This window comes from Porites lutea, chromosome 10 (assembly GCF_958299795.1).
Source record: "Porites lutea chromosome 10, jaPorLute2.1, whole genome shotgun sequence".
NCBI lineage: Eukaryota > Metazoa > Cnidaria > Anthozoa > Scleractinia > Poritidae > Porites > Porites lutea.
Window position 1 is genome coordinate 26,463,474 of NC_133210.1, and position 22,008 is coordinate 26,485,481.

At 38.8% G+C, this 22,008-nt stretch overlaps 1 protein-coding gene across 2 annotated transcripts; it reads left to right on the forward strand.

Moving 5' to 3' along the window:
- The first annotated feature begins 1,914 nt into the window (after nt 1–1,914).
- Nucleotides 1,915–21,555, forward strand: LOC140950216 (SID1 transmembrane family member 1-like). 2 transcript variants are annotated; one of them, XM_073399420.1, is made up of 27 exons: nt 1,915–2,211; nt 3,360–3,472; nt 4,018–4,188; nt 5,140–5,185; nt 5,282–5,383; nt 5,781–5,864; nt 6,878–7,010; nt 8,340–8,396; nt 8,841–8,934; nt 9,501–9,568; nt 11,124–11,204; nt 11,872–12,032; nt 12,442–12,515; nt 12,939–13,005; nt 13,429–13,502; nt 14,054–14,128; nt 14,481–14,529; nt 14,658–14,700; nt 15,158–15,232; nt 16,075–16,211; nt 16,851–16,953; nt 17,109–17,176; nt 17,854–17,900; nt 18,950–19,055; nt 19,388–19,498; nt 20,437–20,550; nt 20,892–21,555. In XM_073399420.1, exons 1-27 carry the CDS (start codon nt 2,002–2,004, stop codon nt 20,952–20,954), a joined length of 2,526 nt encoding a protein of 841 aa, XP_073255521.1. In that variant the 5' UTR covers nt 1,915–2,001; the 3' UTR covers nt 20,955–21,555. The 2 variants fall into 2 exon arrangements, with proteins under 2 accessions (XP_073255521.1, XP_073255522.1); XM_073399421.1 differs by having other exon boundaries at nt 11,875–12,032.
- Nucleotides 21,556–22,008: the final 453 nt, after the last annotated feature.

The window sequence follows — 22,008 nt, forward strand, 5'->3', positions numbered from 1 at the left end:
ACGTCGATGCGACTCAATTGTAAGAAGTCTACGAAGCTTGAACTATTCAGTTTTTCAAAAGAGAAATATAAGACTGAATGCAATAATCCATAAGCTTGAGACTGCAGCCTACCTGATAATATGCCTACGTTTCGTTCCCGACTTGTGGTTATTTTGTAATAAGGATTTGCGGTATGAGAACTCCTTTGTTTACACATAAGCCAATTACACTGACCCAACAATTTACCGCGCCCTCTTCCGCTTTGAGAACGTCTTTAACGAAAAGAAGATTCAGGTAAGAGAAAGAGAAAACAGACAAAAATTGTTTCAGATGCCATTGGATATTGGCCAAGGATCTATAAGACGTTCCATTTTTTTTTCGAGAAAGGAAGAAAAGAAAGACACGAGAGTTTGAAAACAAGGACGTTAACGTAAATTGTCATTTTCTCGTGATTCTTTTAAGGCTTCTTCCCTTTTTTGCTACTTTGATTATTTGTCTTTTTTCTTGATATTTGCATGGCTACTTAGTGTTTACTAGCCTGAGAAAACAGCCGACTTTTAGCGGCGCCAATACCACTGGTTTACCGTTCATTAGAGTCGCCAATCGATGTTTGTTTATTCGATGACCACCTTGTACTTGGGGGCTGGGAGGAGCCAGGAGTCACAGCTGTATCAGGTTATACTAGGCTAGAGGCTATGAGGAAATTAGATGGGTGGTAGAATGGTGACAGGTCATTTCGCCAACGTCTTAAGACGTTTCGCCCACGAAACAAAATGTATCTACCCCCCGGAGGGGGGAGTACTCCCCTATAAAAGTGGCGGGGGTGCTCGTCGTACCTTTTAGGGGCTTAAATTTGTGGATTGGTACCGCCTAGGGTACTAAAGCCTAAAATGACTGCTGCTAGAGTTCGATGCGCTTCATGAGGAAAAAGGTTTATGACAATACTTTTAAAAAGGCCTTTTAATTGAGAGGAAAGTGTTCGAAAGTAATCTTTATTACCTATTAAAATTTGCAGTGCCAGTTATGTTATTTGTTGTTGTTGAATTGGTACCTCTTAGGGGTGGAAATAAATTTGAGACACGCTCATATAACAAGATTCTGGTGCCTTTTAGGGGTGTCCTCGAAATTTTCCGACGAGCAGTCCCGTCACTTTTTTAGGGGAGTACCCCCGCGGTATATACCACATTCTTTTAGGTATGACACGTCAAAGTCCAAAACATATGTGTATAACTCGTTCTTTAAGCCATTGTTTATGTTAAAGAAGTTGGCCGGAACTGACCCAGCAATTTGGCGAAACAGACTTAAAATACGTTGGCGAACAGGACGTTTGCGATGCGACTCGTAGGCGAAACGACCTTTAAAAGGAGGGAAGGTCAAGAGACGTCCTTATACACTTATTCAATTATGTCAGAGACTAAAGCACAGACAATGAAAGATTTCCTTTGTTTGATAACCTTTCACCCATTTTTACAGACTCTACTTGTTTCTCCTGGGAGTAATTTCTGAACAGGGGTGTTTGGTCCTTGAAGAAAGACAACTATTACTTTCTCGGACTGAGAAGTAAAGCAAGAAAATTGTGTATGAAATAAAACTTCATAAAAAAAAGAATGTGCAGGGTAGCGAGTGTCTCATTTGTACTGATTACTACGTACCTCGAAAATTTTATAGGGCTGTTAGACAGCATGCTAAGGTATAAGCGTAATCCCTACTAATCCTTATTTTGTGCGTTTCGTTTGGGATTAACATTCATAAGTTTAATTGGATTTTTTTTTTGTGGTGTTTTTTTTTTTTTACAGTATCTGTAAACATGCACAGTTAATTTTTCATATACAGTAACTACAAGTAAATAAATGAAATATTTGCGCTAAAGTTAATGCGCGAAAGCTGGAACGTGTTGCTATCTAGACATGACCCTGGGAATGAGATTACCCATAACTCCTTGCAAAGTGACCGGAAGTGACGAAGGGTACTCGGAAAACAAGATGTCCGCCTCACTTTCTTAGAACGTTGGGAAAAGAAAGATGCAGTCGGTCATCTTCTGCATTTTTTGCATTTTTGCGTTGTTTATGACAGCTTATGGTACAGTTTTGGTATATGAGAACGGTGCATCAACAAGGTCAAATGGCCTTGAATACCAAAATGGTTCATTGGGAAGTACAACAAATGGGACGGTGTCTTTGGACATGGAGCAAGTCTGGCTGTATAAATATTTCTGGAACAACAAAACCAGGGTGAGTAAATCTTACTTCCATTGCATGTTGGCCGGCCAGGCTGAAAATCAGAGGTTTCTATAATATGAAATCTTTCAAGGCCCGCATACTCTATGACTTGTACGGACAATCGGTTTCTGCCGGGTCTAAAGCAGAGGCCACATTCCACAGGTGAAGAGCACAGGTCACGGCTCCATCGATAAATTACCGAGCCACACAGATTCCCCTCGAACTAATAGAGCGTTTTGTTAAGAGATTAGGGCTAGGAGAAACTTTTAATGCTGTTTGTTTGTCTTTATCATGGTGACCTGTACTCTGACCTGTGAAAAAATAACCTGTATTTTAGCCCTGCCCAGTGGTTCACAGTTACATTGATCACATTTCACGTCAATATTTGTGGGAATTCCCCCATTTGGTTCTCACCCCTGGGTACATCATTGATTGGTATGTTATTCACAAGTGGGGGGCTCTCTTGGAATATTTGAAGCATCTGAATTTTTAGAGAAATTTCTGCGCCAAATCTGTATCCCGGAGCTTGAAAAACGAGAAATCTAAATGTTTGGTTACATATATGCCAATTCTCACGTGGACTAAAGACATCGATCTTATGCATCAAGGACAATTCCTCATATCTGACACACAAATCCAGACAAATTGTCCTTGAGCACATGATTAACAATAGCAATTCAATTCAATTTCCCCAAAAATGTTCCAAAAAGGTGCTTAATGTTGACTTTGTGTCCTAACTGTATCTGCACAACATGCTAAAATTGTTGCCCTTAAAATAGCCTCTGAAATGCTCTTGAAAAGGTTATTGGGACATTTTTGCCAACGTTGAGAAGTCTTAGTAAAACTGCCGGAAATCTTGGATGTTTTCAGCAACCTCAGTCATGACAAGACAAAAGTTCCACCACATTTGTCTCAGAAAAAGTTGGCAGGTACTTGATGAGCCTGTGATATTGGTATTGTGACATAGCACTGGTAATTTTAACATTTTAAAACATAATTTCCTTGCAAGAGGAAGAATGCCTCTGCACTTGATCCTGAAAATATGAGCCCGTACTGGCTGAAGCTGGTTTGGGAATGGGGGTGGATTTTATGTCACTATTGCAATGGTATTTCTTTAATTCTAATATTCTTATTGTATGTACTTTCTTTTCTTGATTAAGCCTTATGCCGTACGGGTTACCGTCTCAAGTGATGCAGCAACTCAAGTTTTTCCTTTGCTATTTGTGGCGCGCTTGCAACGAGGTGTCATGTCATGGTCAATACCCGAAGAAAAGTAAGTAGAGTACTAAAATCAGAGTGAAGGGCTTCAAATTACAATGAAACCCTGATCCAACAAATCCCTGATAAAACTCACAAATAAATTTTTCATGACATGAGATCTTGGGTCATTCACTAATTGCTGATATTGAGTGACATGTTTTATTCTTTTCCCTTCTTGCTCTCGCTTTCTATGTTGGCCTTTTAATTGGACAAATCAATCAAAAACACCTTAACACATGGGAAGGGAGAAGGAAGGTACCATATGTAGCTGTGTGACTCAAGTTAGGACAGTGACCTTGATTGCTGGTAAAAAAAATGGTATTCGACCAGGAATCAGGTAGATGAAGAAATACTTTGTGGATGTGCTACCTCCAAATCATTTTTCATTTATTTATTGTTTATTTTTTATGTTGCTTGTCAGAATTTAACCTTAACAGCTGGCCTCAAAAATACAATGATTTAGTTTTTCAGTATTTCAAATTTAAATTCATAATTGCAATGTTTAGTTTCTTTTCCATTATCCGGAGTTAATTTTTGTTGTTTGTTGTTTGTTTGTAGGTATAATTACAGTCTTGCCAGCCGTACACTGTGCCCCTTTCTTCATAGCTACATATCATTAACTAATGGATCTGCTCTGCCTGAGTCATTCTCTGTTGATGTCTCCACTTTTTCTCCAAAGCCTGTCAATTATACTCTGAAAGCAGATTTTCTTGATAACTTTGTTTTGATGTGAGTAGTTCTAAGTGAATAATATCAAAGAGACTGACAGTCATGAGGAGAAGGGGGATAAGCCAGGGGAGGAGCGATGCGTGACGATCCTGCAAAGTCATACTACATAAATACAGTCGACTATCTCTTAACGGACACCTCTATAAGACAGACACCTCTGTAAAACGGACACTTAGAGTTGGTTCCTGCCTTTCTTTACTCCCCTTGTTTCACTCTTTATAAGATGGACACCTCTCTAAGATGGACACTTAGTGCTGGTCCCAAAGGTGTCTGTCTTAGAGAGAGTTGACTGTACTCAGTTAGTACGCAGCTCTTAAAAACCAACCCCTTTTATTGGTTCTCCAAAACACGCAGCTCCATTGTTTTAGGGATAGAGTCATTGTTATATTTCTATGTCTATTGTTTTCACAGCTAATACTGTGAGGCCTTGTAAAGAGCTGTATAGCACCCCTAAATACTACATAAATAGTTTGAATTATTTAAAAATGAAGCAAATGAGGGTAAATAAGGAAGCCATCCTTATGGTTAAAATTCTTTCCTTGGTTGCTCAAAACTTACTTAAGATATACTTTAGTTTCAGGGGTACCTAAATTGAAGTTTTCTCTGGGAAGTCCCCAGACTCCCCTAGTGGAAGTGAGAGGCGACCCCAACATATGGTTGTGGCACATGATAAGACATAGTGTTTTGCGTTTTCAACTTATTTTTAAAAACATCAAACTCAAAGTAGAGTTTTATTTCAATGGGAAAATTATATTTCATTTCACCACATTGCATTAAAAGACAAACTACATGTTTTGAACGGTGCAATCTTTAAAGAATGGTGCCACTTCTCTTGCCATATTGGAAGGCACTGGAGCAGGATTTATTTTCTGTTGTGAAGCACTGCTAAGGCTTTACCAAAAACGTGAATAACCAAAAAGAGTCATTTACAATGAAACTTGATTTTTACAGGTTAAGCAAACCGCAAACTGTCACAGTGGATCCAGCACAACCCATGGTAAGATTATCAAAGCTTTAAGTTAAATGCATATTATTTTTCTAGCCTTGTGTAACTTCCAAAACTCATAAAATTGTTTCGATCCTCTGTTCACAGTATTTTTTGTGGAGATTCCCAGATAATGTGGACACTGTTGTTGTAAAAGCTGAGTCTGAGAATGCTAAGTTGTGCGCTATTTTGTCAATACAAGGAACTCAGGTATACTGTTTTTGTGTGATCATTTTTTATTTGTGATAATTTCTTATTTAAGGAAGCATTTTAAGTAGCTAATCCCCCTGGAACGTTATTGAGGGTAGCTAATCCCCCTGGAAAGTTATGAGGGAGGGTTCCTAAAGCTGCTACAATACAACAGCAGCCGGCTTTTTGTGAAGTCAAATTGGAATTTCTAAGAGTTTTGGTTTGGCTGTTTCATGGTGGTAATAATTTGGCTATTTTCCTAAACGACATATGCTTGTAACAGTGCAAAGCCTATCTTAACACCCTCTATTGACAATGTTGTTATATGCTTGTAGCAGGTATATTTCCTTTTGCTGCTAGAATAAAGTTCATAAAATTGTAGTCATTATAAAGTATGGTACTTTATATTTCATTCCAGTGTCCGGTGTACGATCTTGCGAGAAATGTGGAATTTACTGGCTATTTTCAGACCATGACAACTAAAGCAGCTATCACGGTGAAGGTGGAGTTTAACTTTGAAAAAGTAGAATTAATTACTGTAAAATAATTCTGACCAACAAATGAAATGGATATAAACCTCAACAACTAATTGGTTTTAGCCAGGTGGGCAAGAGAGCCACCTTTTTGGGAAGAAAGGTTTTTTTGTTGCATTTTGTATTAAGAACCAATGGCTTGAGAGCTGAGAAGAAAATTTTTAACATTTTTGCTGTAGTGGGGAGGAAGGGGAGGGCTTGGAGCCCCCCCCTCCACAGCCTCATCAGTGGCACCTTTCCAGGGTCAAAACTAAATAAAAATAAAAATATTTGTATTTGTCCTCTACTGTTAAGGGGCTTTTCAGGAATAATGAAACATAGTTAAGAATCTCAACTGGTCTGGGGCAAACAAGTAAGCTATTTACAGAGGTGTGGCCAAGAAGTTGAACTTGGGACTTAACCAGCCAGCCAAATAACAGATCCAGCCAGCTATCAGAGGGCAGAACTTGAACTCTGCTCCACCTGATTGCAAGTCCCTTTCTTTAACTTCTCAGCCTTGCAGCCTTATTTGTGAACACCCACTTATAATCTCCTGTCTAAAACTCTCTGCCTAACAGATCAAGACCAGTTTGACATCCTGTATAAAAAATTTTTATTTGCTCACTAGGACACATTGACCGGCCACATAATTGTGGGCAGCCATCGGAGCTCACACTCCTAATCTCAAGGTCGCTATTACTCATGCACAGCATGTATGTAACCAGCATTTGCTTGGAATTCCACAAAAGAATGATTGGAATGCATAGAGTGCAATCTGATTATGGATATTTGGACCTTCTGTCGCTCAAAATTTGATCACGTGCATTTTGATCTTATATCACATGAAACTTACACAAAGCAGAGCATGGGAGCAAGAGCATTTTGACCTTCATCTACGCTCACTGACCTTTGGTTATTACTAATTTAGTCTTGTTAGTATAGCTTTGATTTTGGATTTGACTTTTTATGCAACTTAAATCTGCTTTGTTCTTCTCTCTCTTAGCGATCCACCTTTAGTCAAGATGAGTTCTATGTTGTTATCATTGTTAAGTCATCTGATGAAGAATGTGTTACTGGAGAACGTTTTGCACACCCTCATGGAAAGAAAATGGATTCCAAAGACTCACATTATGCAGGTGACAATCTCAAAGGTTTTCACTAGTTTTTACCAGGCTATATTTTGTCAAGAGGGATATGTATAACTCTACAGCCCTGGGTTGTTGTTGTTGTTGTTGTTGTTGTTGTTGTTGTTGTTGTTGTTGTTCTTCTTCTTCTTCTTCTTCTTCTTCTTCTTCTTCTTCTTCTTCTTCTTCTTCTTCTTCTTCTTCTTCCATTACTTGGCTTTATCTATAAAGATGAATCTTTCAAGTGGTCAGGGTTTTGATAAAAAAAGCATTTCAAAGTGCCATAAAAAAAAAATTATTTGTCAGTTTCAAAAATGTTTAGCCAACTGGGCCTTGAAAGAAACCAGTGATGGCAACTCAACAATGTTTTGCAGCAGGCTGTTCCATTCTTTTACAGTCCTTGGAAAGAATGAGAATTTGTGGTAGTTTTTAGTGGATGAAACAACTTTGCATGTAAATGGTGACTTGTGCGCACATGAGATTCTGGAGTGAGACACTTGTACTTTTCTATTTCAACAAGACTCTTATGAAGCATTTAAAAAATAGCCAATCCATTCCTTTTCCTCCTTAATTCCAAGGAATCCCACCCTAGATTATTGAGCATATCAGTGACACTTGCTGTGCGATCATAACAGTTTGTCATGAAGCAGGCAGATCATCTTTGCACTATTCCTATTTTGTCGACGTTTAGCTTTGTTGGTGGCTTTATAGTAATAGACCCTTCCACAGTTTTTACAAGTTTTGATAACCCTTTAAGCCCCAATATCCACATACAAATTCACCACACTGATATTCATACACTTCTTTAGAGATTAGTTGAGAGAGTTTAATAAAAGATCAAACCATTTTCTCTTTGGTGATAATTTGATTAACTCTTGTAACCATTTCTCTTGACAACATATGGATACTGTCAGGAGAAAATTGATGTTGGTCACTATTGGGACTTAAAGGGTTAAAACAAGTAAATAAATATCCATCAACACTGCTGAAAAGAGTTAACCTTGAAATTAGGGAGCTTACCAAGTTTAAGGGTACTTTATCCATGTAAAGCGAGCAGATATTGCTCCATGGAGTGGTGAAATTTTACAGATGTTTGTATAGTGGGGCATGAACTTGCCGCAACCTTTCAAACATCTGTAAAATTATACGACTTCGCAAAGCTTATCTTCATCAGTTTTTAACATTCAAATCTCTTTCAAACTTGGCAACTTTACTTATTTTAAGGTTTTCTTTCCATGCAGCTGTGTTGACAGATTTTCGCTAACTGGTCCCAATCAAAAGACGAAAAGACCATGGAAAGATCCATTAAAAGCTTAATTTTTCAATAAACTCTTCCTTCAGGTCCACTTTCAGTAAGGCAGAAAACTGTCACCATAACAGTGGAACCCACTCTATCATGTGAGTGTAGCTAGCTTTACATATTTGTGGGAGAGTGTAAAGGATTCATATGTGGCATTAAAAAGGGTGGGGTCAGAAATCAAAGAGACAAGTTGAGACATCAAAAGGGTGGTTGAGTGGAAAGGACTTATATGTAGTGTCAAAGGGATGGGCTCGGAGATCAAAAGGCCAGGAGTGATATGTGTGGGTGAGTGCAAAGGGTCCAGACATGGCACAAAAGGGTGTGGTCAGAAATCAAAGGGATGGGAGAGTGCAAAGGACTTAAACAAAGCATAAAAGGGCAGGTTCAGGAATTAAAGAGATTTGTTTAGAGATCAAAGGGCTCAGGGATGAGATAAATCGGTGCTAGCTTCACCTGGTACTGGGTTGTCTTTTCCACTTGGATTTGCTGTCAATGGGTTACATACATAAAATGACTTCTCCTATGACCTTTGTGTTTTGCAGCAAAAGCCTATGTCAAGGCCATTGGTGTTCCTGTTGCTTTTTTTGCATCTTTCTATCTCATTGCATTTATTGTACTGCTTATCACTTGGTGCCGGTAAGTAAGGCCTTGACATCATCAGGGGCATAGTAGCCATTGCTAATAGGCATTTCCTGTGTCCCTCAGGGAACTATTCCTTAGACCTTAGAACCTAAGAACCTTAAAATCTTAGAACTGTCCCTTATAACTTAGCAATACAGCTCATAATGAGATGCAGCATTTAACTAGGCCCTTTTATTATTAAATTGCTATCTTGGATAAGCCAATGATAAATATTGTACCACTCAATCAAGAGTGCAGGTAAGGTGCCCTGAGAGATATGCATGAGGAAAATTCTTTTTACTAGCCATACAGAATAATCAAAACATCAGAAACTACCACAGCTGCCATGTAAACGAGGATTGCTATTGTTTCAGTAACTTCTTCACTGTAAAAGTAATTTTACCTGCTACAAGTGAAAACTACACCAAACATAATAACCGTGTTGGCATGACATTACTTTGATACAAGTTGCTGATTTAGGGCATCACTCTCCACTAACTGCATTGTACAATTGTTTTTTTTTTTTTCAACTTTCATAAACCTTTTTTTATTGATTACTGTATTTGTATTTGTATCTCCAGACAAAGGGGAGGGCGCAGGGAAAGAAGTTTAAGGTCTATTCTGATGCCTAAAGAAGGCAATATTCAAGGTATGCTAAGGGTTAACATATAAAAAAGTAGAAAAAGTTTTATTAGATTCTTTTTTTTTTTTTTTACCCCCTGTAAGAGACAACATCACATACGGTAACCATAAACTGTGTTCACAACTGCAGGAATCATTCTTCACTTGATTTTATTTCCGTAGTTCTCATATATGCTTTATTTCATATACATTTGTCATGCCATAATCTGCCACTTACAAGCCCCTCCACTTATATACCCTCCAAGTTATAGGCCCATCTACCTGTAAACAAAAAAATACATCCGATTATAAGCCCCTCTTTAGCTCCAGTTGTAAGCCCCCGTCTGAATTCAATTTATTTTGACAGTTTGAAGCTTTAACTAAAAACCAGTAAATGCAAAATGTATTTTGATTAGCACTGCTTTAGCTTGTGTCAAAGCGCTGTTTCTATCCGGATATAAGCCCACTCAGAAATACTGTAAAATTCCGAAAATAAGCCCCTCCATGTATAAGCCCCTCCAAACGTAAGCCCCCCAAACTGGTAATGTGAAAAGCCTCCGTTAAATTGCCCCTCCAAATATAAGCCCCACGGGGGCTTGTACTTGGAAAATTGCCCTCAAACACAAAGTAGAACAAAGCAAAAACGGTAAATTTACTTCCAACTTTAAGGCTAGCCCAATCGATTTTGGAACACAAATTTCCCTCTGTAGATAAGCCCCTCCAAAAATAAGCCCCTCAAAAAGGGCCTTTGAAAAATATAAGCCCCAGGGCTTATTTTCAGAATTTTATGGTATGCCTCTCCGTTTATAAGCCTTCTTAAAACCCGTTGCAAAGATGTATAAGCCCAAGGCTTAGAAGCAACAGTTGACCATGTAGTCCATTCCTATGTGTGCTGTACCCTACCATGCAAACAGTAACTCAGAGTAAAAGAGCGACTACTGACATGTTACTATTCGTTTTGAAATTTTGAATTTGTATGGAATTAATTCTCAGAGTCAAAATAGTAGTTACGCCATACTTTTCCTTGTTATAAACCCCTCTGGTTGGCCTCCTGTAAGCAATCACTAAATCTCGGCATTTTGGCTAGTGGCTCACAGAAGGTTCGACTCTAGGATTGTTTTTGAAATTTAGTAAAATCCGCTTAAACTTTACCTACAGATTGTTTAATTAATAACTTAAACTAAGCTCATTGCCAATAAATAAACTTGGGAACTGGTGCCTCAAAAGGTAGTTAGGGTAGGGTCTAAAGTAACCCAGGCATAGCAGGTAGGTATCCATAGCAACCATGCCCACAGCCCTGAATGCTTAATTTGGCAAAGTAATAAAACCTGCCATCTTAAATTTTCTAAGGTTAGACTTTTATCATGTGCTAATCATTGAAAAGGTGATTCTGTAGTTTTCAAGGTGCAAGTCCCATATGGATATCCAGACTCTGTTAAAGAGATCAGCAGCTTACTAACTGCTACTGGAAATGAAAAATGTACTCTCCTTAATGTTTGTATTGTTTATAGGGAGGGGAAGTAAATATTATCATTTGATGCTAAACAACATTTTGTACACGTAGTGTTTGTTGTCCACTTTAGATGTTCCAGTGAGTGCTCCACTGAGGACTTCCTCGTCCAGGAGATCAAGAACAAGAGATCATTATGGGACAACTCCGCATGGTCAGTATCAATCTTGGAATCCGGATTCCATAATGCTGGAAATTTTTGCTTGCAGAATCAGCTAGTACAGTAATAATCAAAGATTATGCAGGGTGTTTGGATGAAACCCGGGGTCCAGGGATTTTCCCCGCCTACTACGAGCGTGAGGCCCGGCTACTTTCATAGAAAACAAAAGGAAAATGGAACCAGAAGATCTTCCTAGCTGTACAATTCCCCTCTTGCTAATCACATATACCCGGCAACTTGAAGTGTTAGTGGCAGCCCTGGGTTAAGGTGGTTCCCTGCGAACGGAACTTCTAAACGCTTGAATTTTCAACTGATGGAAAATTTGTTCTGTACGTAAGCTTAACCCTTTAAACCCTAAGATCAACATTTGAATTCTCATTTGTTGCCCCTATTCATTTCCTACAGAAGTAGTGGGGAGAAGTTGATAAAATATTAAGCAAATTCATCTCGTGTGATCATGTCCATAATTCTCATGACCCCTCTGTTTTACAAAGCATTGATGGTACAGGGAGAAATTCAATGCTGATCGCTCTTAGGGCTAAAGGGTAAAAGAAAGTGACTGAGGAATGGCAGAGACTACTCTAAGTGTGCACTTCATGGGGGTCTTATAGAGATGTAGAAAAGAGAATCGACTGTTTGTTTTTTGCTTGTTTTTTTTTAGCAGATAATGAAGTATTATTTGATCATGATAGTGTCGATCAATTAGAGGAGGACCATTCTTTAGTCACTGATGGAATAAAAGATCCTACCTCACGGGATTTTGAGCAGCATTACGACATGTTGCATGATATTGATCAGGAGAAAGATATTTACAGGCTCAGGGTGAGTAAGTAAATTATTATTTGTTGGTGAAATTTGAACAAGTGCTTGAAGAATTATTGCATATTTCAGGAAGTTGTGGTTACGTGTCAAGGTTCTCATAGAATTTAGAGTTTATATATTGCAAATGTTTTATCAAATTAGTCATCCAAGCATACTGGATGTATTTCTTTGGGATTCACCAAGATCAGGTTTGGATCTACTGGTTGTAAGTCCCCTTGGGTCAATAAGATGTATATCCAGGGCTTTTAAGTGGCCCTTGCATTGAGTAATTCAGATAGATATATGCAACATTAGTAGTCCAGATAACATCTATTGTTATTAAAATAGAGTTGTTCAACTACTATTAAGGCGAGAAATTAAAGGTGCGTTCAAGTTTATCAATTCAAAAATTCTTTTGGATTATCATCAGACTAGCTTGATGCTGACAGATCTGGCTAAGAAAGAAAAAAAATACCTCCAAAAGAAATACAGACTCTATCACTGGTTAGTATGATAATGCAATTTTAATTTGGTTTTGAATATCTCAATCTATTGTTAAGATTCTGGCCCGTCCTTTAGTTGGCCCTTTACTTCTAATTAGCCTGAGACCAGGTTCCGCAGTGGGGAAAAAGCCGGGAAAAAAATTGGCGAGCAAAGCCAGCTGAGCGGGAGTCTGGAAAGGGGTAAGGGTGCCCTCCCCCTCAGTCCAACTTCAGTCCATTTTTGGCTGTTTCGCCCTGTTTTTCGCCTTTTTCCCCCACTACGGAGCTTGATCCTAGGCAACTTCTAATCAGCTTTGTATGCACGTTTTCAGGGACAATTTATTTTGGCCGTGTCAGATATAATACTCCTCTATTGATCTATTAAGGGTCAGGGAATTGTTATCCTGTAATCTCTCTGTTTTTTTTTTTTTTTCAATTGCTATAGGAATCTGTTGATGATAGCTGTATTCTATGCCCTTCCGGTTGTCCAACTCGTTATCACATATCAAAAGGTATTTACATTTGAAATAAAGTTGAAATAAATAGAGTCAGATTTCCATCATGGTTGGACATTGCTTTCTTACATCTCTGTAAGGCATCGGTTGTAGAAATAGTCAACTCTTTTAAAAAGGAGGCAGTATGGCCTAGTGGTTATGGTGCTGGGATTATAATCTGTTGGCCCCAGGTTCAAGTCCCACCCGGGCCACTAGCTGGATTTATTCTTGATAGTCCTGAGTTCAAATCGTTAATCACACTTGTAAATAGCCAAATTGTTTGCCTTCAGCCATTTGGGATTCTTAGTTTTGTGGGCCACAATGAAAATTACTGGTGTATCATTAATTGTGTTACCCCTATAAAGTCAGTGTTTTGTAGTTGTTGTTTTTGTTTTGCTTTTTTGTGTGACAAAAGTGAGATTAGTTGATGTTATTTTCCAGGTTCTTAATGCCAGCGGAGATGAAGATATTTGCTACTACAACTTTTTTTGTGCTCATCCTTTGGGGGTATTAAGGTGAAACATTAAATAATTACATATGAGCTATAGTTATAATTATGCCATGCTTTCGATCCGTATACCTTAAAATATTGTTTTGTCATTTTTCAAAACAAATTACATAAATTTATAAACCTAATAGCGACGAAGCCTTAAGGGAAACCACTGGGCTCATAAGTAGTAGGCTCCTCGATTATTTTTAGTGAATTATCGACTTATCAAGCAATTCATATCAAAGGCAGTGCTACAATAAGCATTATAACAATTTATATCCATTACATCATAAAAAAATAAAAGGGTCGAGGTAACCTTTCGAGTTGAAAACCCTTTTTCAGTACAATTTCCCTGTTCACTTTACCGCCCAGAAAATACATTTGAATCAAACCAATCGGATCCTGCATAATAAGGGCTTTCTAGCCCTTAGATTGGTTCTTTAATGCACTCTTAACGGCATGGGAGAATTTATGTTAAAATTACACTGTGTCAGCAAGTTCGTCGCAATAAATTTCTAACGTACTACATGTTGATGAGACGTGTGTTGAGGTTTCCTCTCTTTGATCTTGTTTCAGTGCTTTTAATAATGTGTGGAGTAACGTTGGATATATCATGTTAGGATTCCTGTTTTTCCTTCTTGTTATGCGACGGTAACTATACTCATAACATCTTATTACTCTCTGCTATCTAAACAAACCGTAATTTTTTTGAAAGTATTTCAACAGAAAAAGTTACAACAGTGAGGAAAGAACGGGGACTCAATTCTAACACTGCTTCCTAAATTTATTATGGGGTAAAAGATTCAAAGTGGCGGCCATTTTCCCTGTGGCGGATCGAAAATTCATTTTTTTGGCGACGTTTTCACTGCGGTCGTCGTCGTCGTTGCTTAAGGTCCCTAATATGTGATAGTAGAAAGCTGGTCAGGGGAGTGGTTAACTTATTTGAGGGGTGGGGGCGCCTTACTACTTCCCATTTTTAATGTTGTTTTTTCTTGTGTTTTAGAGACAGACAACATAAGCAAGATATAACTGACAATAGTGATATAGAGAAGGTATTAGTACATTACTTTATTTTCTTTGGTTAATTGAAATTAATCCATTTCATGTCTATAACTGCACCGATTTTAACGGTTTGTTACATTTCTTATATAGTCTATTATAATTTTTGTCCTTCTTTCAGTTTTACGGAATTCCTCAGCATTATGCGATATTTTATGCCATGGGTAAGTGGTCCCTTTAAGTCTTCAATAAATAAATTTTCTTACTTGGCGTGTTGTAACACAGGGATAGAATATTTAAGTGAAACGTTCAAGTGAAATAGGACCTGAATTGGGGGTCCTGATCCTACATTCCCGCTCCCTTTTCACGGGAATCCCCGCATCCCAAACGTCTTTCATCGCTATCCCGAATGTCGTTGTCTTTCCCAATCCCGCATCCGTGCTAAATTTTGGCGAATCCCGCTTCCCGATTAGTAGTTAAAACCCGTATCCCGTAAACGTTTCCCGAACCCCGCACTGTAATTTGGTCTAATCGCGGATCCCGGAAAACCCCTTTCCTGGTAAGAGCACAAGTAGCTACCCACTTTCTTTGGTATTATTGCCATGTGGACTAGACCGGGCTGTATTAATCTAGTTACCTTAAAGATACCAACTTTATTTACTTCTCTTGTTGTTGTTGCAGCGCTTGCCTTGATAATGGAAGGTGTTCTGTCAGCCTGTTACCACGTGTGTCCTAACAATTCTAATTTCCAGTTTGGTAAGTGAGTAGTCTAGAAGCGAGAGAAAGAGCGAAAATCAAAGCGAGGAAAAGAAATGACAGGAAAAAAGCATCAACAAAAATCTGTTGTAATTAGTTTGCCTTTGTCCTCATTCTTAGTAGGCCAATTCTGAGTTGGTCTTTGCCTCCTTTTCAAAACGAGGGTAGTCGCGAATCCTATGATATGCAAAATTTCACATAAAGTTCTTGCACGTGGCGTCCTTTTGAAAGCGAGAGCTTTTGGTCTTCGGAAATCAGTAAGGCAGAACCATGAACGACAAAACTTGCATAGTTAAGATACGATTCAATGATTGAATGATGATTTTAGCTAACATCAAGTTTGAACGTGTTTTATTCATGTCCGTATGACGTCATTAACGTTTATTTATTCCTCTGTTTGCTTATGAGATATCTACTCAAAAACAGGAGAAAAACATGCCCGCTATACTACTAAGTTTTAGCATCTCGCAATAAATTCACGAATTTCTTAAAACGATGATAAACTTTGTCTTCATTCTGGGACAACTTCCCTCTTACGATTTCTTTTTCGTGATGAAAACAAAGTTCAACCCTCGTCACCCTTCAGTCTGTTTGGGACGCATACGTCATAATTTCGTCTTCGCGCTATTCCTGACGAAGGTGTTAAGGCCCTTGTTAAAGCCTCAGTTCCACAGTATTTTTATGAATCAGCCAAGAACATTGGTGTCCCCGTTTTGATATGAAAATCAAGGCCCAAAGTGTCGTACATACCATCACACATAGTGTTGTTTCTCTCCTACGTTCGCCATCATTGTGTTTCTCTCTCAGCCAATGAACTCTGCTCCTTTTCGTTTTTTATGTAGACACGTCGTTTATGTACATCATCACTTGTCTTGGTATAGTGAAGCTTTATCAAACCCGCCATCCAGACATTGCCGCCAACGCTCACAGCGTCTACGCTGGCTTTGCATTGATCATCCTCATAGCCGTTATAGGAGTGGTAAGAAAAACTGCCTACTTACCGCTCCCCTAATCCTACATTTTGCCTTAAGAAAGAAATTAGTGTTAACACTGGGTTAGGGAAGGGGTGGGCGGGTAATTTCCCAGAATCTTATCCTGATCCAACCTTTACATCGTTTGACTACAACTGCTACGCAGAGCCTTGTTAATTCTGTAACTAATTCTATTTTTCCCCATTCATGTTCCTAGTTTTCGTTTGTGTTCCTCTACTGTTTAGCTCGGTTTGATAATTTAAGTTAATCCTATGACCCCATGGCCGATCCGCCGATCCCCTTAAGAGATGTGTTCGTCATTTGCATATCTCCCATAATACACCTTGTTTGCATCCCCTCCCCCTCCCCATAAAAAAACGCTTTAGTATTGTCCCCAATTTCTTTTGGGACGACTGTAATACCCAGGAGAAATTAAAATGAAAGGTTATGCAAAATTTTGGAGGGCAAACAAGGTGTATTATAGGAGATCTGCAAATGGTGAAATCAATTCTCAGATCGTGGATCATGCTGTGATTCGTTTGACGATTTAAGTAGAGATGGCTGTCGCAAGGCCGCTCAGATCAAGCATATTCGACTAAATTCATTACTAATTTACGACTTATTTGTTCACGGTTTTGTTATTGAAGGTTTACAGTTCGTTTGCATTCTGGACGACATTTGCCATAATTCATATTTTTGGATGCTTGTACCTCAGTTCTCAAATATACTACATGGGAAGAGTCAAGTTTGGTAAGGAAATGGCTTTCTCTTATTCCAGAACAAATGTGTTATTTTTGTATAAATTGCATAATCTACTTGGCGGTAGCTTGAAAAGTGTTGGTTGCATCATCAAACAGTAACTCACTGTACATAACATGTTATCTCGATTTTGTTGCGTTTGCCAGATGCTGGAATGCTTTCAAGAGTGTTTATCTTGTTGCGATACGATTGCTGCTCTAGCCCAACGTACAAGGTAAACTTGTTGTAATTCATTGTCTTTGTTGCAAATGTTGTCCTAATCCGCCACTTTAGAAACCAGAAGGGGACTGGAGCCCAAATGCGTCCCGAAATTGTTTCTGGGATTGTTTCTAGGTACGCGTCAGTTGCGTCGGCCAGTTATTGGCTAATTTCTTTCCCTTTCCCGAGTAACAGCCCCAGAAGTCTTTGTGAAAGTTAACTCGGCCCAGTTTCCTTCTCGTTTATAAGGTGGCGAAGTTGCCCGCGAGATTGGGTCGGTGTTATGTCGAATTGCACTATGGGACCGTTTTGTGGATACTATCGCTTCTCTTATTGGCTGTTACAAAGTTAGGCGGGAAACTGCGGACTGTTCGTCCTGCGAAACGTTCCCATCGTGCAATTTGAAGTTACGCAATACCAGTCTTCACGCGCAATGTAATACAGTCAAATCTCGCTTTACGGATACCTCATTATTACGTACGTACAGAATACTTCATGGAAAGTTCGGGCGTACGGTATTTACGCTCGAGTTGCTGACGTATCAGTAATAAGACGAGTGAGCGGACACCTCCATTAAAATGCACAACTCTTATTACGACAGCTGTTCTGGTAGTGAAGATACCAAATTTTGTGTATCCTTAAAAACCTCAAGTGATGCTAGTGGTTTCAATAAAAGGTCTATTTGTTTTGCAGGACAGAATGCTTCTTTTGGTGATTGCCAATATGATCAACTGGTTTTTGTAAGTAGGATTTGTGCTTACTTAATGTCTTAAGAGAGATGTACAAACTCGACTGATAAAAACGTTAGTGTGAAAGGTTTGTACCCAGGAGTCATTTCGTAAGTAGGTTGAGTATGATCGTCCGGGTGAACATAGTCCTGATTAGGACTGTTGTTGTTGACAGTGACTGACGTTTTGACAATCTGTGCGGTAGTCATGTTCAGTGTCAAAGTGAGTTGCACTCACGTCAGTTGATGGTATTAAACTCTGGTTATTGAGCTATTGATCAATTAAGTCGCGATATTATTGGTCGTCTGTCAGTTAAGCCGTGATCTTATTGGCTATGAAGGGTCGTAATGTCATTGGTGCTCAGCAATGTGATTATTGATGTCACCATTTCTCGTCGCTCGTTTGTGTTCGGTCAGTCGCGTGCTAAGGTTTCTGTCGATTTCGCCAATTTCAGTAGCCTGCCAGTCGCAGCATCTTGTATACTGCTCCCTGTCTGTCCTCCGGTTTGTCTTTGTCCTTGACATTAGTAAGTAGTCGTCTAAGGGTGGTTATAGGTTTGTGTGCAAAACGTTAGTATAAAGGAAAAACATGTCGCTCCGAAAGATCATATTTATTGTATTTACAGTTGAACTTAAGCGGCCACCTTTGGGGTACCGGCAAGTGGCCGCTTTGAATAGAGATTAGCCGCTCAATAGAGGTTCGACAGAAATGGGCATATTCTCTAGCAGAAATATCACTTTATGAAACAAACACGCGAAAGGAGCGGTATTACCGGTCCACAATCAGTCATCACCTTCTTTCTCAGACTGTATTTTCCTTCATCATATCTTTAGAATACGGCCAAACCGAGTGTATCAAACGCTTGATGGTCGCTTAATAGAGATAACAACAATGGAAGAACCCCTGTCGTGATGGCCAACCGCGGCTGCTTAACGGTTTAATTTACATTTTTTTTCTACAATTATTTCGGGACTTAAATTACTGGCCGCTTAATGGTGGGTGGCTGCTTTATGGATGTTTAGCTGTAGTTTAGACTGACAGATTGGTTGTTTAATTTCTAGTGCCATATATGGTGTTGCAACCACGCCCAACGACTTTGCTACCTACCTGTTAGCTATTTTGATTGTCAATGGACTCCTTTATTTGGCGTTTTATGTCATCATGAAGGTACTCTTATCGAGATTTGCCTTTTTATTCATAAACTTAACATCCCCCATTCTCTAGGGAGAATGGGTACAAGCCTTGGGCACAGTGATTTCAGGATTGTTTGGGGTGGACAAGCGTTTGTCGTGATTGGTCGATGGTATTCAAGGCAACCATTAACCAGTAACGCTTGTCCACCCAGTCGATCCCAAAAATCGTTGCGCCGAAAACTTGTACCCATTCCCCCAATGGACAATTATGAATTGCCATACACAATTTTATTTTCACCACAGTTGACAATCTCCTTCCACAACAACGTCCCTGTAATATTTTGTTTTGTCTAATTTTATTTTCAGCTAAGAAACAAAGAAAGGATCCTTCTCTTTCCGTTACTTGTCCTCGGTTGGACGCTGGCGTGCTGGATAGCTGCACTTATTTTCTTCTTGAGTAATCTGACATCTTGGCAGGTTTGTGACCGTTATCACTTTTATCCCCAATATCAAAATACAAATTCTTCTTTCCTGTCCCATACGTCTGTTATTAAAGAAATGGGGAGAATTTGTTAAAATATCATGAGAATTAAGCGTAAGTGATCATATCTTTGATTCTTATGACCCTCCTGATTGATTGAGAAAAGAGATTAAGAGACGTTTGGTTTTAATCACCATTGAGGCTTATTAAGGATATATTAAACCGTGGTAAATTTCGGTCATTGAAAAGTGACCTCTCATTAATCTGAATGATAAAGTCGCACACTGGTCTGTATTTACTCGCAAATAGAACGTAAAAATCCGGCATTTCGGTGTACTCCACCTCGCGGCAAGCGGCTGTATTCGTCTGTTGTACATTCAGGGGACCATCATTTTTCTTTTTATCCTTTAGGCCCGTTTCCCGAAAGTCCCAATAATTAACGCTCCCGGAAAGCTGTTGTTGTTTACTTTTAACATCACGCTTACAATAGTCTGGAGATATTCAAGTGTCATTTAACAAAACAAAATGGATTGGTTTGTTTCCTGGTTTTATTCTTTGGATTTTGATCTGAATCGAATTGATTTTAGACCCGAAAAGTTACCGGGACTTTCGAGAAACGGGCCCCTGGTTACAAATGGTAATTCTGCGCGCCCCTTTGACTCAAATGAGTTTTCGTTTACTTACAGTGGTGATATTCTATACATGTACTTTTTATATAGGGTCGCAAATTTTAATTTAAGCATTGGTCGAGAGAAGGGCGTGTCTTAAGCCATTCTTAAAGTATAAAAGTACAAAAACATGAAAAGTTGAAAGTATTTTGTTCATAAATACTCAACGATCTATTCCCATCATATTGCATTGTATTGTAAGGTTTATTCATTAGAAATGTTTTAAGCATTTTGTTCTTACTTTCTGTTCACGTTTTGCTCGGCAGAAAAGCCCAGCTCGATCACGAGAAGGGAATAAAGACTGTATTCTTCTTGGCTTCTATGATAATCACGATGTGTGGCATTTTCTGTCCGCCTGTGCTTTATTCTTTTCATTTTTGGTAAGTAGGCCTTAAGCTACGTCCAAAAGGACGCAACAACTCCCAACAATGTTGGACCAACAATGTTGTGAGTTGTTGCGTCCTTGTTGGCAGTGGTGTTCAAAAGGATGCAACAATTCCCAGCAATGTTGGACCAACAATTTTGGGAGTTGTTGCGTCCTTGTTGGCAGTGGTGTGCAAACGGACGCAACATCCAACAATGTTGTCTCTGTTTTTACGAGGCTTTCAAGTACCCATAGCCTAAGAACTTTTATTTTAATTAATTGAAAGTACACATTACTTTTTTTTTCAGTACTGTTAGGGTATTTCGTCTCATTATTAGTTCCATTTTTTTCATTCAGGGCTTGTTGACGCTGGACGATGATCTTCTAAGAACACCAAGACACAGTATCCCTGTCTTTTAGTTCTTCTTAACTTCAAGCGATAGATAAATAGAATAGTGATGTTCCAAGTAAATAAATTCAAGTTATATGTAGATATTAGATTTAGAAGCATGACAAACTTTTCTCAATTATATTTTTGAAACTCGCGATATTCTTGTGAAATTTTGTTACGAAAATTGTTGTAGACGGAAGAATTTGGCTCCAATTGAAGCCCTTTTTTAATCGGAAGATGTAAATGTTTCAATTTCTCCAGTACGGGATTCAATGATGTATCAGTTTTCAAAGTAGATTAATTTGGGGGGCTTGAGTCCCACCGATGAATGAGTGAAAAAAAACTCTTTTATATAAATAACGAGTCTTGAGAATTCCTTTCCGCTTCGGATAATATTTAACGCGAGGCGCATTAGACACACTGTTAGACAGTTCTAGATAGAAATTATAACTTGCGAGATTTTGCTGTCATACGATGTATTTTTGAGGTATTGTAACGCTATCGCAATGATTATTTAAATGTTACTGAATTCTAGTTGTCTCTTACCAAGACAGAGTTGAGTTTTTACCTCGTCGTAACCTCGATGTGTGAACAAAAACGACTGAAATAAACATTTTGTTGAGATCTCAAGTGGCTGAAACGATTGATTCCGATAGAACACGACTCATGGCGTTTTACTGTAAACGTGGCGTACATTATTAAAGAAGATTGTCCCGAAAGCGAATCCAGTTCGATATCTGTATTTATTATATGGCTTCAATAGTATGCGCGCTCTGATTGGCTGTTTTCATGTAATGACTGGGCATTACTAGCTAGATGTCCAAGGCATATACAATCTGTGTTTAACTTGATAGTGGACATCCTTATGGACATCCATGTTACGGTCAATTGAAAGCTGTCAAAAGGTATCCGCTGACCAGTGGCACCTGACTGTAATGCGGGCTCAAGTGTACAACTCGTTGAGGTGACGTGTTTTTTAAAGTTATCCGCTGACCAGTTGTTGGTTTTAATTGATCGCAGGCTCAAGTTCATAATGAAAAGGCCATATAATAAATAAATTACTAACCTCGTCCGTTCAGTCAT

What these genes read in the sequence shown, in the direction of transcription:
- LOC140950216 (XM_073399420.1), top strand. Translation starts at nt 2,002, where the DNA reads ATGCAGTCGGTCATCTTCTGCATTTTTTGCATTTTTGCGTTGTTTATG. An exon ending in CAAAGACTCACATTATGCAG is followed by an intron (nt 7,011 to 8,339) that starts GTGACAATCTCA and finishes CTCTTCCTTCAG; the next exon opens with GTCCACTTTCAGTAAGGCAG. An exon ending in CAATTCTAATTTCCAGTTTG is followed by an intron (nt 15,233 to 16,074) that starts GTAAGTGAGTAG and finishes TTTTTTATGTAG; the next exon opens with ACACGTCGTTTATGTACATC.